General features: G+C 42.6%; 1 protein-coding gene across 2 annotated transcripts in view; it reads right to left on the reverse strand.

Annotated features, from left to right (window-relative positions):
- NSMAF (neutral sphingomyelinase activation associated factor) overlaps nt 1-4,051 on the reverse strand; it is a 44,988-nt gene extending 40,937 nt beyond the window's left edge. The window contains exon 1 of one of the 2 annotated variants that reach the window (XM_072998955.2): nt 3,750-4,051. In XM_072998955.2, coding sequence (XP_072855056.2) covers nt 3,750-3,805 — 56 coding nt within the window. In that variant the 5' untranslated portion in view covers nt 3,806-4,051. The remainder of the gene's footprint in view (nt 1-3,749) is intronic. The other variant, XM_072998956.2, reaches the window with a different exon arrangement.
- Between the last annotated feature and the right edge of the window lie 11,960 nt (nt 4,052-16,011).

Below are 16,011 nucleotides of genomic sequence, written 5' to 3' on the forward strand. Positions count from 1 at the left end.
AATTCCTATGGCAGAAACAGTGTCTTCTATTCCCCAACACTGACTGCGCAGCAGTGAATCTGGAGAGAGGAGCAGACGCAGGGAGACACAAGGAAAATAAATTGGATATTACCATATTTTTCGTTCCATAAGACGCACCTTTCCATAAGACGCACCAGTTTTTTAGGAGAAGAAAACAGGAAAATATAATCTGTTTTCTTCGCTCCATAAGACGCACAGACTTTCCACCCCCCTATTTTGTGGGGGGAAAGTGCGTCTTATGGTGCAAAAATACGGTAATTAGACATTTAATTATACCTCAAGGAAGGAAGTCTGGTATTATTACTTTGTTGTCATAAACTTAAGAATCTTTCTCCTGAAAACATCATTGGCAACAACTCTGGGAAATTAAAAATTGTTTATGCTACTTGTAATAGCTATCTAAGGTATTGGCAAACAGCCTAGAATCAATGACCTTGAACACTTTACTGCTGTTTGAAATTCCCTTTCTTTTTGAGGACAGAACTGAATTACAGATAAATTAACCCTAAAAAGCCCAATTCAGCCAAAGTGGGACTTCTAAACTGTATCCTGGGTTCTGAACTTGATGGGACCTTGAGCCTTTAGGCAGGGAAAACTCTGTACGTCTGAGACTGGATTCAAGCTTAACCTTAAAGATGATCAATCTATTAAAGTGGACCTATGGAAGCAAGTATTGATAGAATTGGACTGATTACTTTAAGCATCTGGACAACTTTCACTTGAAATACAATTATTTGACATCTGAGACATAATGCCACAACAAGGCCAATTTTGGGATAAAAAAAACTACTCTTCAAACAATTTTAGAAATAGTGAGATCCCATAATGAAGAGGCGAAATTATTCAAGGAACAGTTGAAGAAGAACTATAGTCAACAGGAGACAGGGAATAATGAACAAGGAAATGAGAGGGTGGTAGATGATGTATGCCAATCAAAAGGGGCTGGAGGAAATTATAAGAGAAAAGCTAGGAGATTTAACTCTAACCCTGGAGCCAAGGGAATTTTAGGTGTGCTAAGGGAAGATAAGGGGAGAGAATCAGCAAATCTAATTAAAAAGAGCCTGGATGATCTATTGGAGATAAATGTATAAAATGTTCTCAGGTGGCACAAGGCACGGCAGAATTTTTAGAGAGATAGAAACAAGAACTGGGAAAAGACAAATAAAAGAAGGAGTTACTTAGAAAGATGAAAAAGGGGGAAAATATTAAGGTGGCCATCAACGTGGAAAGCATGTATATAACTAACTTCTGGAATTGTAAGGGGACATATCCTATAAATTAGAAAAAGGAATTAAGTCAAAATAAGGGATCACTAATCAGGGTAAAGGCATAGCACTGTGGTTCTTAAGGTAAATTGAAGCTAGATATAAGGATAAGGGAAAAATAGTAATTAATGAACATATATTAGATATGATATTGATATAGACATGATAGAAAATGTGGAGATAGACATGGCTAAAAAATTATATAAAGAAAATCTGCATAAAATGCTTTAGATAACATCTATTATGTGTTAGCAACCTATTCAGTTATTGCTGATATAAAATACAACGTTCATCAGTTAAATCATCTCAAAATTATATAAATTTGGAATCAAAATTACTTTTATTAGGTATATTAGACGACTTTGAGAACATTGTATACTATGAGAGCAATATTATAATAATTGCCAATATTGTATACTAAAATATACACATGAACGGTTTAAATGTTAAAAAGTATAGATTTTTGAAAGGTCAATAAAAACATCAAGATGCAAAAAGCAAATAATTATAACCAACCCATGTAACACAATGTTTAACAAGCACGAATTGAATGTAGATAGACTGAAAAAAATAATAAAATGTGTTTAAAAAAGAAACTCACTGGGTAATGAAAAGTGTAATGTGCACCTTGAGATCACTTATGGAAAGACAAAAACATAACTACTCATTATACATACACTCACAAGATTTGTGTATGGTTGAGGCAGGTTATAGTAACAGTAATGAGTGGTGCTGAATCACCGCATGGATTTGATCAGTGAGTCCATACTGGAACCCAGGGGGACAGAGAACATGTGATCCTCCAGAAGGTGTTAGGATTGCAAACCCTCTCTATCCCTTCTAGCAGTTCTGGGAAATGCAACTCAGCAACAGAAGATCAGACATTCTCCATTCCCACTTATACTACCCCCTGCCTCTAAAGGAGAGAGGCATCTGCGCAGGTTACACTCATTACTCAAGAACTCTGTCCATGGCACATCAGTTGCACTGGAGAAGTAACCACTTAGCTTTGGTGTTTCTTACCTATGGGAAATGTGACAGATGACATGCTGACAGCATGCTCTCCCATAAACATGGTGGCTAACGCTCAATAATCCTTTGCGATGCATCCACTAAACCCATGCTCATCATTTCCCTTTCACAATATAAAGCAACTACTTTCTACAGGTTCTTTCACTTATGGCATAAATTGGACTCCTTGACCTTTTTTTTCTTCTCACTCTCCAGAGGTCCTCTGCATGGGTGTTATGTCACAGCATCCACACATTTGCTTGGTGCTCTACCCCCATCATCTGCTAGGTCACAGCATGGATCTCACCCCCCTTTGCTCTATGTCAAGTCTTTTTTTTTAACCTCTGCCAACCCAAGCAGGGTTTTGATGCTTCTGAGATGGTCAAAGGACATTTTACTGATCCAACTCCCCAGGGAGTTTCCAGAGCCAAAGGGAGATCTGAAACCAAGCTTCTTCAGTTCTAATCTAATCCTTTATTGGGACTTCAGACTAGCTCTCAAAAAACCTGCCCCTTAGGAATCCTTCCATTTTCAGTGGAAAAACTGGTAAGACAAGAAAGACTTGGTAGAAAAAAAAGAACAGAACTTGGCAGATTAAACCATGGAACTAAACAGCATCACAGACGACATGCAGGACAACTCATCCGGAGGTTTCCTAGACTCATTACTATTTATTCAGAGACGTCCTGGTTAAACCCAGACTATCCAGCGGAATAAACCCTGGGAGAGGGATATAGGCATGGCGTTTTCCCAGTGAACCAAGAAAACAAGCGACTGAACAAGAGAAACCGCAAACAGCCCCACAGCAACGATACTACTGGAGGTCTCGATCTGAATTAAGCGCCACCGAGTGCGGCAAAGAGTGCGTCAAGAGACGACTCCCGCTTCTGCAGCTTTAAGAGAGCCGAGGCCAAACCCGGCACACATCGCGGTGTCCCAAGAAAACAACGCCGGCCTGACTTCCGCGTTGCGGGACTGCGCCGGTCCCAAACAAGCGTAAAACAAGAACGGAACCACGGAAACGGGTCCGTCCCCGTCAAACAGGCCGGGTCTTTTCGTGCGCGCACTCCCGCCCGCCGCAAAAAGGGCTCCGGCCACGGCTCCCGCGAGGCCTAGCGGGGCAAAGGGGGCTGACTTCGGGGGGGGGGGGTTGCGCCTCTGCCCTTCCGCGCTGCTCTGCTCTGTCCCAGGCTCGATGAGGATGCCTGGGCGGTGCCCCGCTGCCTTTGCCGGCTCGCAGGGCATCTTCCGCAGACGCCCGGCCGCCTCTCTTCTTCCCCCCCCCCTTCCCCCCCCTGCCCCGGACTGGGAAAGCGGGGCAGGACAGCAGCGAGCGCTTCCCAATTCCCCCCCCCCTCCGACAGCCCGGCGAAAGAGAGGGAGGGAGAGAGAGAGAGAGAGACGGGGGGGGGGGGGCGGCGCCGTCGTGGAGCGAGCCGGCCTGGCACCCACCTCTCCTTGGAGTAGAGCTGCTGTGCCGCCTGCCGTCTTTTCCGAATGAAGGCCATGGAGCCGCCCCGGGTGGCGTTTCCGCAGCGCCTCTGCGGTGCAGCGGGCAGGAACTGGCCGGCCGACCGGCAAGCAAGCAGGCAGGCAGGCAGGCAGAGACTTCGCTCACCGCCAGGGGACCCCAGCGGCGCACCCCCGGCAGCTGCCGTGGCCAGCCATTTATACCGCAGAGGCGCCCTCGGCCTCTGTTCCGGGCCGACAGCTGGCTCGCATCGAGCCGGACCTCGCCTGTCTTCGCCCAGCGGCAGTCTCTCAAGAGTCTTTCCCCCCCCCGCCGACACACACACACAACCTCTCGCTTTCCATCCCTGGCCTAGCCAGACAGGGAGGTTTAATCTTCCGCAAGGGTTTTGAGGGGCAGTCGTTAGGGTCCTTGGCAATCGGCGAGTTCCACGGATAGCTCAAAGGTTTGGGTCAGAAGTTCGATTCCCCACCGTGCCTCTTTGGCAAGGGCTGGACTTGATGATCCATGGAGCCCCTTTCCAGCCTTGCAGTTCTAAGATCGTGATCGTGATGATCACGGACCCGAAATGCAGCGCCGTCGCCCTTCCTCAACACGCCCTGCCTTTTAGTGAATCTAGCCAGGAGCTCTTCTGCGCTTCCCAGTCAGAGAAGGCAAGCAAGTGGACAGACGTTTGGGCTGGACATGGTGTGCTTTCCATCTTGATGGACTACTCGCTAGTGATTGAGTCTAGGGGAGCTATTGGGAGCCAGTGCGGTTTAGTGGATTAGCATGGTAAAGAGGGCTCAGGAGAGCTGGATTCAAATCAGTGCTCGGCCATGGAGACTCGCAGGTGGGTCAGATATATGGTGCCTATTATTCTGATGAAGCCTGTGTGGTCCAAAACCTGGCATTTTAAAATGATTTTCAATGGCCAAAAAGAGGTATTGCCTACTCTTAGCTTTGGGTTGTGTACAACTTTCTTTTCCTTTTGGGCAAACATATCATATACCTCGACATATCATAAACCTTATGAGGTTTGTCTTGTCAAAAAAAGTGAGTTGGCAACACATGACAGAGAAGGAGGGGGCAGGCAAGAGGCCATAGGATAGGATGATCCTTATACTGTATACAAGAACAATCCACTTCCTAGTGCCTCTTCTCTGCTCATGTTTACTTGGAGTAGCAGCAGGGACAGAGATAGGCCTGTTGTCTGCCTGCAGACACACCTGTCTATGATTTCCAATGCTCAAGAATTATCTCCCAAGACCAGTGCAACCATAATCTTTATTTATTTTGTTTATATACTGCCCCATTAGTGTTATGTACTTTTCTGGGTGGTTCGCAACATAATAAAATAAACAAAACAGGACAATAAACATGTAACAAAACAATGAAAAAACCAGTCAAAAATACATCCGTTTCCTCCACCACTGCTACGGGAGTTCACCTTGCATGTTATTAATGTAAGGAGGAGGAAAAGGCAAGATCTGAATTAATTGGGCCTGGCTTTGCCTACCAATTTATTTATATCAAGAGACAACTGAACTGAAAATGTCCCTTCTCACTTTGCATAGAGCCAAGCTCTGATTGGACACAGCTGCCCCAGTCCTACCTGCTGGGTCAACTGGGAGGGAGAGTAAGCAGGTGTAGGCAGGTGCTTTTCAGTTCAGGAAAAGAAGCCCATTGTATCTGTTTATAAATAGCTGTTATCTGTAATATGATACACAAGGTCTTAAGAATGGAACGAAAATCAACTGTGCTGTCTTGGCTAACCAAGGGAAGGCTGCATTATCCATCATACGTGATGTATCTATAGATCTAAAACTACTATTTATCCAGTAAAAGAGAGAAAAGTTTAGAATATATTTTATGTGCCTTAAAGTCAGAACTGACTTATAGACACACTAGCAGGGCTTTCAAGATAAATACGTTATTTAAGGAGTGGTTTTACCAGTTCCACATACCCCATGAGTTTCCATGGCTAGGTGGGGATTCAAAGCCAGGCCTCCGGAGTCCTTTCCACATTGGGTATTCCCTTAGAAGATATTAGGTACCACACTTCCATTTTAGGAAAGGTTTGAACAAATCATCCGAGTTCTGGTGCTGCAATTCTCCTGTTGCATCTCATAAAAATATGATATGTCTATGTCTAGTTATAGGCGTATTTGAGAGGAAAGATATTACTCACATTAATTTTGTATTGGGCCATTTGTCGATGTGCATCAGTGCCTATGTAGTCTTAAATTGTTTGCCTGCTTCCTGAAGATTAACCACTGGTCAGTATAAATTGACTTTTCATGTCCTTATGATTGCCAAAATACTTACTGTACAACACTGGAAAGATAAATGGCCATCCCTTGTAATGCAGTAGATAGAGGTCCTTACCACATTATCAACATATAAACACATGGCATATAAATCACAACTATATTTTTAGATATTTGGAAGCCTTTTATAGAAGCTTATGTATAGACACACTTCCCCTTTCTTTTTCTTTTTGAAAAATAATTATTACTATGTTTCTCGTCCTATTGTATGTCCTCCTTAGCTTTTTGTTGTTGTTCTTAAATTTTTTCAAATAAAAAAATAAAGGTACGAAAGGGAGAAGAATGGGAACTGCTACTGTGGTGCCAGGACTCATCCATGCCTAATTGGGGACATTTGATTCTGTACAAAATTGGGGTATGGAAGAGAGTAGGATGAACATATTTTCCCAACTTGACAGTCTCCTGCCTGTGTCCAGTTCAGTGGTGGGGAACCTTCCACCTTCCAGATGTTTTAGCCTAAATTCTCATCTGCCCTCTGAATCATGGCAGGGATTTTGAAATTGTAGTCCAAGGCATTTGAAGGGCCAGATTCCCCCCCCCCAATCACCTTAAGGCAGTGGTTCCTGAACATACAGTAAGTCCCCAGATGTTCTTGGACTAAAACTCCCAGAAGTCTTCATCACTAGCTGTGCTAACCAAAATTTCTGGGAGTTGCAATCCAAGAATACCCGGGGACCTAAGTAAGGTTGGGAACCACTGCCTTAAACCTAAACTTCTCAAATTTGTAACTGTCAACAGTTATTGTGGAAATGTGAGCTTAAAGCCACAGGCCAAGACCCTGCCTAATATGCACAAGTATGAAGCTCTAACCGTAGCCGTGTCCCATGAATGCATATGAGGCTGGCTGTTTGGAATTGTGCCTGTGTTTGTCTAATGGTGCTCCCACAGCAAACACTATTTTGCCTATGTAGCAAGCATAGGTTTGTGTTTCGTCAAGTCATATCCACCTTACAGCAACCTAATAAGGTATGTGAGCTATTTAGGAGTGGCTTCACCATTGTCACATACTATCAGTAAGTTTCCATGGCCAAACAGGGAGTTCTACCCAGGTCTCATGAGTCCTAGTCGAGCACTCTATCCACGCTGGCTCTCAGACATAGGTGTGTGTTTTATGTGTGGTCAAGCTGGAACAGACTTACAACAACATTAGCAGGGGTTTTCAAGGTAAGTGAGATACTGTATTTAAGGAGTGATTTTATGAGTGCCCTCCATGAGTTTCCATGGCCAAGCATGGATTCAAACCCACGGTTCCTGCATCCTAGTCTGCCATTCTGTCTAGTATACCACACAACATGGCCCCTCAAGCATAGGACCAGGGTCTAATTGCAAACATTATCAGGAGACCGTATTTCAGTTTTGACATGTTGCCTTTCAGCAGTCATACCTCCAAAATACTTTTAAAAAGGAAGGGGTTGTAAAACACCAACAGGTGACGGTGGAGTAGGGTGGGCAAAAGGTAGATGAGGATCTCTATAGGAGGAAACTATGGGATTTGTGCCAGAGCAGTAAGGATTTGAGAGTCTCACTTGGTTTCACAATAGCTCCTCAGCACAAAATTAGACTGTGTCAATGAAGAAGGGGGGAGAGTTGTGCATGAGTGGATTTGTGAGCTCCAGTTCTGGTACTGAAAGCAAAATCACAGGTAGAAGAACTCCACAGATTGTATTTTGTCCCTAAGGATTTGTCCCTAAGAATTGTATTTTGTCCCTAAGCTGACCTTTTCCGCTTGATTCAGTTTGGTGGTGCTTCAGGCTTTAGTCATAACAAACACATAGCCCTGGCCAAGCCCAAAGTTTGGCAACCAGTAGTTCAGATCAGTCTCCAGAAGGCTGCCAGTTGCTGATCTCTTTGGCTTTCAGAGTTCCAGATTTCAGTTTCTGCCAGGTGAGTTTTATTAAAAGTAAGAGGAAATGCAGGTGCTCTCTGGTTGCTTCTTAAAATCACCAAAGAGTGTTGTATCAGCTTACAAGCTAATACACTATTTAGCGTGGACAATGGCCCATGTATAAAATCGGCTGGAGTCTCACAAGACCCTACAAGAACTTATGCCAAATAAGCATGTGAGTATTTATTTATTTATTTATTTGATTTATATCCCGCCCATCTGGTCTGGTCGACCACTCTGGGCGGCTGATGTCACAAGATGTCTTTAAGATGTCACAAGACTTTTGTTTTTATTATAATACCCTATCTCTTCCTGCACCAGTTCTTTGTTGTGTCTTTCTGTACTCCTACAGCACATGAGATCTACCAATAGAAGAAAGGGATCTGAAGATTCCATACAATAAGGAACTGTAATTGAACTACGTAGCCGACTGTTAGCATTCATTTGTTTTAAATACATACTTTCCCTTTTTCATAAGAAAGTAAGTTTTTAGTACAATTTGAAAGCACAGCTAAGAGCTGCTATTAGGCTGATAAAACAATCATGAGTTAAGATGATGCCCAAATTTATAGTACACTTTCATTTCACTTTAAACATATGTTTATTTTTGTCTATTATGCACACGGTTTGCTTTGGGTAAACATACAAGATGGTTGATTTAGAGCTCCTCCTTGTGGTCCTATCGGGACATAGCATTTTTAAATTGAACAAACAGCGGGTACTTCATCTTAAAGTTAGTTAATTAGAGATTCAGTTCAATAAAATTACTTTATTAGGGATTGACTGCTACAGAAGTGAATTCTCTTAAGCGATTTAAATTGGTTAGTTCAGTGCTTAATTGAAAAGAAATGTCTTCTTGCAAACAAAGATTACTTGTTTTTTTCTTTGCGGTCATGACCCATTTTGCTGTACTGCCATTGCCAGGGTAACCTGTGGTGGTCACTGAGTACAAATGCTATCATAGAGAACATCAATTAGAAATAGTTATATGGCTAGCCTTTCAAAAGGCACTTGCATTAACATTTGTGTATGTTATTGTCCAAGGCTTCTAAAAAAGATGGTCTGTTGATTTCCTCCCCTTGAAGTCAACAAACCATTACAGCTAATTAGTAGGTAATTGGCTCTAATGGTGGGTAAGACTACTGACACCCCATATCTGCCAGGTGGTTCTCTAAGTTCCTCTTGAATGCCTCCAGTGTTGGAGCACTCACCACCTCTCAGGGTAATTGGTTTCACCGTCTTACTGCTCTAACAGTTAGGATGTTTTCTCCTGATATTCAATCGAAGTTTGGCTTCCTGTAACTTGAGACCATTGTTTTGTGTCCTGCACTCTGGGATGATTGAGAACAGATCCTGCCCCTCCTCTATATGACAGCCTTTCAAGTATTTGAAAGGTGTTATCATATCACCACTCTTCTTTTCTCAAGGCTAAACATGCCCAGGAGGGCAAATATGACTTGATGGGAATAACTGAAACTTGGTGGGATAACTCCCACGACTGGAATACATCAATTGAAGGATATAAATTGTTAAATACGCATTCCTGCACAGAAATACCGGAGGAGGAGATTGGATGTTCCATTGAGAGCATCTGGAACAATCTAGCCAGGGCCAAAAAAAAAAAAAAGGAGCATGGAGTCTAATATCAGCTGCCCAATCAAGGAGGGGAAGCGGATGGAACTTTTGAACGACAAATTGCAAGGATGTCAAAGAGACATGCTGTAGTAGTGATGGGAGATTTCAATTATCCAGATATTTGTTGGGAGGCAAATTCTGCAAAGTATGGTCCTTCCAAGAAATTCCTGGCTAGTGTGGTTGATAATTTTGTCCTACAAAAAGTGGAGAGAAACTAGAGGACTAGCTAGCCTTGACTTGATTTTAACCAATAGATACAACTTGGTGGAGGAAGGAGAGAGTGACCATGTTCTACTAGAATTCATGATTTCAAAGGATACCAAAGCAGAGTGTAGCCACACATTTATGATGGATTTTTAAAAAGCCAGTTTTAATAATCTCAGAACAAGGATGAATAAGGTCACACGGCAGGAGATCCTAACAAGCAAAGGAGTCCAAGAAGGGTGGGAGTTTCTAAAAAAGAAATTCTGAACTAAAATTTCCAGTTCTTGTTTGTTTCCCATACTCCTGGCATTGGTATATAGACACCGGAGATTGTGTGATTTGTGGCCTTTTTGTCTTTGTACAATTTTATGAATATTACTATTAATGTTGATGTTATTATTGATCCCCATTTGAACAGTTTGGTCTGTTCCTCTTATTGTGAGTAAGATATACAAGTAAAAAACCACAGAAGCCTCTGTGCTGCAAGGTCAGAAGACCAGCTGTCGTAAGATTGAATCCCTGCGACAGAGTGAGCTCCCATCGCTTGTCCCAGCTCCTGCCAACCTAGCAGTTTGAAAGCATATAAATGTGAGTAGATAAATAGGTACCACCTCAGTGGGAAAGCAATGGCATTCCATGTCTAGTCACGCTGGCCACGTGACCACGGAAATTATCTACAGACAAACGCTGGCTCTACAGCTTGGAGATGGGGACAGCACCGCGCCCTAGCCCTAGCACAATTGGACTAAATGTCGAGGGGAACCTTTACCTTTATCTGCTGGCACCTTAGACTAAAATGTTGACAAAATTAAAAGGTGAAAAGAAAATAGGAGTTGTCTCTTTGTTTTTTGTTTTTTTTAAGGCACAATACTGTGGCACATTAAAGACTTTCAGGAGCCTCATGGTGCAGTGGTTAAACTGCTGTACTGTGCTCACAACCCAGGATTCAATCCCAGGTAGCCGGCTCAGAGTTGACTCAGCCTTCTATCCTTCTGAGGTCAGGTTGGTAAAATGAGTACCTGGGGGTGGGGAATGTGTAGCCTGCATAATTAACAGTCCAGATAGTGCTTTAAGTGCTATGGGGTGGTATATAAGCAGCACGCTTTGCTTTTGCTTTAACAGGTTTCAGTGTGAGTTTTTATGGATCAACATCCACATTTTCAGACACAAGGAATGCAAATACGTGTCTTCCATATATATATTAACACAGGAGTGAGACTATCAACCTGTTAAGTACTTGAGGAAACAGGTCCTAGCCAAGGAGGTAAGTTTTATGCCAGAGAGACTGGGATGTTGCAGATTTCTGTGAACTGTTTCTTGAATCAGAAGTCAGAGCCTGTCTTTTATACCCATAGGATATTATAGAAAACTGAGTTATTTCTATATGTAATATGTTAGAAAAATCTCTGTTTAGACCCTCAAAGCTGCACTGTATCTTGTTAATGTAGCCAATGTAGAAACTAATGAGTTTTATTTGCAGTAAGTCCTTGTGGATCATAGCTCACATAAGCAAGCTACTTCCCTCTCCAGAGAGTTGCAGCTGTTAGCAAAAATGATGCAAATAATATATGATTTGCTGAATATGATCAATGGCAAATCAGATCTTCCTTCCCCCCATCCCTTAAAATATGAGTATCATAGAGGGTGCCTTAGCCAATTTAGCTACAAGTAAGATGATTATGTCTCTTTTTAAAGATAAATTCTCTAAAAAGAGATGACTAGGTTCAGTGATGAGGAAGTACAGCCCTCAGAATGCTCTGGCCTACATGGCTCCTAGACATGCTGCCTGGAGTATTCTGGCTGCTGTATTTCAAAAAGTAATTGTTTGCATTGCTGACAAATTATAGTTAATAAGGTTATCCCATTTTTTTCCCAGCATAGCATTCAGGGAATATTATTTCTTCCAGCTTTAATCATCCAAAGCAAAACATTACCTAGAATCCTTCTCTAGACATTCCTGATAGAGATCTGAAGTCTAACAATGTCTCTTCTTTTAACCAAAGTGAGAAATGTGTCAGGTGATTTTATCAATTAGCATTTTAACCACTTTAAATTATGTTGGCTGGTTTTGCTGTTAGCAGGTGCTTTCCTTGCTCAAATAGATTTAATGCTCGCTGCAGTTTTACCACTATAATGTAGAGGTGGGCAACTGTTGCTTCTGTCTGGTTTTTTTGGACTGCAGTTACCATAGTCCCCTCACCTTTGACTATGCTGACTAGGACAAGTGGGAGTTGTAGGTGAAATATCTTAAAAATTAACAGTCTTCTATCCCATCTGTTACAGAAACGCAATCCTGAAACTGTCTACTTAAACACATTTGTGAGTGTTACTTTTGGTTAGTTTGCAGAACTGTAATTCAATCTCAGATTATATAAAATAGAGACTTCCTGTTGAATAGAGAAATTATACACAGTATCTATTCATGTATTTAAGAGTATGATACTAGGTCTTCTGTTGTGAGTCTTTGTGATAGATATATATTTGAAGCCTAATGACTTGTAAGTAAAACATGGTGAGCATTTTGCTAAGACTGGACCATTTTTTCATTTGCAAATGCTCTCTGCACAAATGTTTGCTATCTATTATTTCAGTGTAGGGCTGTTGGTCCCAACCTTGGATAAATCAGGTGTTCTTGGACTGCAACTCCCAGAAACCCCAGCCAGCACAGCTAGTAGTGAAGGCTACTGGGAACTGAAGCCCAAAAACACCTGGATTACCCAAGATTGGGAACCACTGGTGTAGGGTATAATTGGGTTGCCAGGTGATGTATGTATTCAAGACACTCAATGGCTGTGCAAACAGACCTTAAAAGTCACACTGTGAAGCCAACGAAATTGGAGCACTTGAAGTGTATACACGGCTTTGAAAATACAAACAACAGACCTTGGCTTAAGCAAATTTGCCTGTAGCATTTTTTTAAGTGAATGTGAGTTTCAGAAAGAGGCAAATGCACCAGATGTTATAGTTCTAAGAAATGTGCAATGTGGGCCTGTAGTACAGATGGGCACAAACTGGCAGTTTTGGAGGTTTGTGCCGGTCTGTTTTTCAGCTGAGCAAGTGTTTGGCACTTCCCAGCCTCGCCTCCTCCAGCAGGTGCCCACTCAGAGGCAGCACCCTGGTTCCTCTGCCCCGCCTCCTCTGAGTGGGTGCCTGCTGGCCAAGGCAAGACTGGGAAGTGCCGAACACCTGTTTGGCAAAAAACCAAACTGAAATGAGCCAGCAGGTTCAGTAGCATTCAGATCATTAAATGAGGAGCCTGGGAAACTTTTGAAAATCCCAAGTGCTGCTTTGGTAGGTAGACAAAACAGCAAGAACAAGATCTGAGAACTCATGACGTATTTCCCTGAACACACCAGTCTCGTATGATTTTGGAAGCTTAGCAGTCTAGTACTTGGTGGGGAAAGCACCATGTAGGGAGAAGAAAGAATCTGGCCTAAAACCCTAGAGAGTCCCTATTAGTCGGAGGTAACAGTACTGCGACAAATTAACCAGGGTCTGACTCAGATATAAGTCCAATTCCTGTGTATTACATAGATGCCACCTTACTGTATGTCTGTGACAGATCTCTGGAACTGGCTTGTAGCTGTTTGTGGGTTTGTTGCCACAAAATTAGCAAGGCAATTCTAGACTCGCCTATCCCTGGACTGAAGACACATTGCCATGATAACTGCCACCAGGTCAGATGCACCTTCTACCCAGGGCAGTGTGATTGTAAAAGCAGCATAAAGAAAGCAGATATGCCCCCATCATCTTTGGAACTGGTTGCCTCTTACTATGGGACAGGGTGGAATTGTAATGTTGAAGTATTTTCCAGAGTGTTGGTATATCTAGCATCCCTCAAGTGTAGCAAATCTTTTGTGAAATTATTTACCCTTCAGCCATTTGCTGTTCAGTACAAGATCGCTCCTACATGAGGAATCAATTTTTGTTTCTTCTGAAATAAGATATTCTGTGCCTCTTTCTCATTTTTGGTCACTTGGTGGTGCTGAGCTAACATGATGTACATGTTAGCATACTACAGTATACACCACATTGAAAATACCTTTGCTGTAAAATGAACTGATCATGTTTATACTTGTGTTTCATGTTCTTTAGAGCTAGAGCTAAGCAATAAAAAGGATATTGAAAAACCTGTCAAAACACAGGTGGTGAAGCCTGAACACTAAAGAGATCTCAAAAGCTCTATCAGACTCTGACTGAAATGTGCCCTTGTCAATTAACCAAAACACTTTATGCAAATGCTGGTAGGATTCTGGCCATTGACTTAAATATTTTACTGCTAAGCTTACAAAGCAAAGTTCCATTTGGTGCACATCTACTCGGAGGTAAAGCAAAACTCCCACTACTCAGTAATCAAAATTATGTAGTACTTCAACCTCTTCCTTTAAAGAGCCTGGTTCTTCTTTATTTTCAGGAGGCATTTAGTGACATTCCACAGTGTTGGTGGTATAACTGAAAAAGCCCTGTCCCCCATATCTATGAACCAAACCTCAACTGGTAGAAGAATTTCATGGAGGTTCTCAGATATTTAGTAGAGAAAATGGAAAAATGCCAGTGAAAGAAGGTGGTCCTGAAAGTACCTAGTTATGAAGATGAAACTATGCTATTTAAAGCTAATGACATAGTTTAGAACAGGCTTGTCCAACCCATGGCCCGAGGGCCGCATGCGGCCCAGGCCAGCTCGTAATGCGGCCCAGTGCAATTTTTTATTTTTAAAGAAATTCCAAAGTTTCAAGTTACACTGCCAGCGCTTGCAGCCGGAATGTGGCTGGGGCATGTCACAAAAATAGAGGGGGAGAGAAGGAAGGAAGGAAGGAGTAGGAGGGGAGAGGACAGGGGGGCTGTGTAACTGCATTGCGCCATCCCCGTCAATAGGTGGACCCCCTCCTGGCCCCATAAAGCTGCCAGAGTCAAAGCTGGCAGCCTCTGCTGTCTGAGATCGCAGCTGCCGGTAAGTGCACTTGGAGCGGGGCTGTGGAGGATGGCTAGGGCTGCCCCCCCATGCGGCCCAAACCAAATGTATGTGTGGCCCAAACCAAATTTTCATCTTCTAATGTGGCCCAGGGAAGGTGAAAGGTTGGATCCCCCTGATTTAGAACTTTAAAGATAAATTTTAACACTTGGGAGTTGGTGAGCTGAATCCTTTGATCTGGTCTTCTGTGGCTGCTGAAGCCTTCTGCAATCCCTCAGCTAGGTCTCTACAAGAGCAAGCTGTAATTATTGCAGTAGCCCATCAGTTGAAGAAGAAGGGAGGGAAGGAGAAAAACAGGGAAGTAAGATTGTTTATTTTTGATTGTACCCTATCTACAATAGATAGATAGTCTCAATTTCCCCCTGGGAAATATGGTGCTCAATAGAAAGAAGTATGTTAACCCCACTCCTGCCTTCATGGTTTACCCTAACAGTAACCAGTGAAGACTGAATTGGACCAGAGTAATTTGCTCCAGTTGGGCAGTTTCACTATATTGCACCAAGTGAAGTGTTGTAAGACGCATTCATACAGGAGGATTGAGCTTAAATTTTGTAGCAAATTCTCTGTTGCCCCCCACCCCAAAAGAACAAATGGTTATTACTGTCAACAGTTAAGGTTCAAATTAAAACAAAACAAAAAACAACCCAACAATCTAGCCCACAATATCAACATTCTGTCTAAATGTATTGGGGCATTAATTGGAGCAAATGCCTTGATGATACATGCATTCTTTGTGGTTCTTTTCACAATTTGCCATCATGTGTAATTCTCACAATGTGGTCATGTTAACACCTTCGCCTGTGGCTAATCCAAGGTTCACCTTCCCACTGAAGAGGCTTAAGAAGAGGATAATGTCCAACTTGGTGACAATTGGGTTTGGGAAAGTAACTGAAATGCAGTATATAGCTGGGTTAACTCTGCTGACCCAGCTTAGGAAGAAAGAACATTTTGGAAACATGTGTGCTTTTCTCATAGAAGAGAGTGCTTCTATTTCTTTGTGATTTGGACTCCTGTCAAGGAAAGAATCTGGCAAGAATGGTGTTGAATGTTTACATGTCTACAGTCTTTCATTTATTAAATAAGAGAGGCGCCAGGGCACAAAACTGTCTCTGTGAGGCTGGCAGTGGATATTCTGTGGTGAAGCAATGACACACTGCAGATGCTCACAGACATATTCTCCACTGTTATTTCACACATAATATCTAAGGCTGAGCCTTAGTAAAAACCAAAATGCCACC

Source organism: Pogona vitticeps, chromosome 4 (assembly GCF_051106095.1).
Source record: "Pogona vitticeps strain Pit_001003342236 chromosome 4, PviZW2.1, whole genome shotgun sequence".
NCBI lineage: Eukaryota > Metazoa > Chordata > Lepidosauria > Squamata > Agamidae > Pogona > Pogona vitticeps.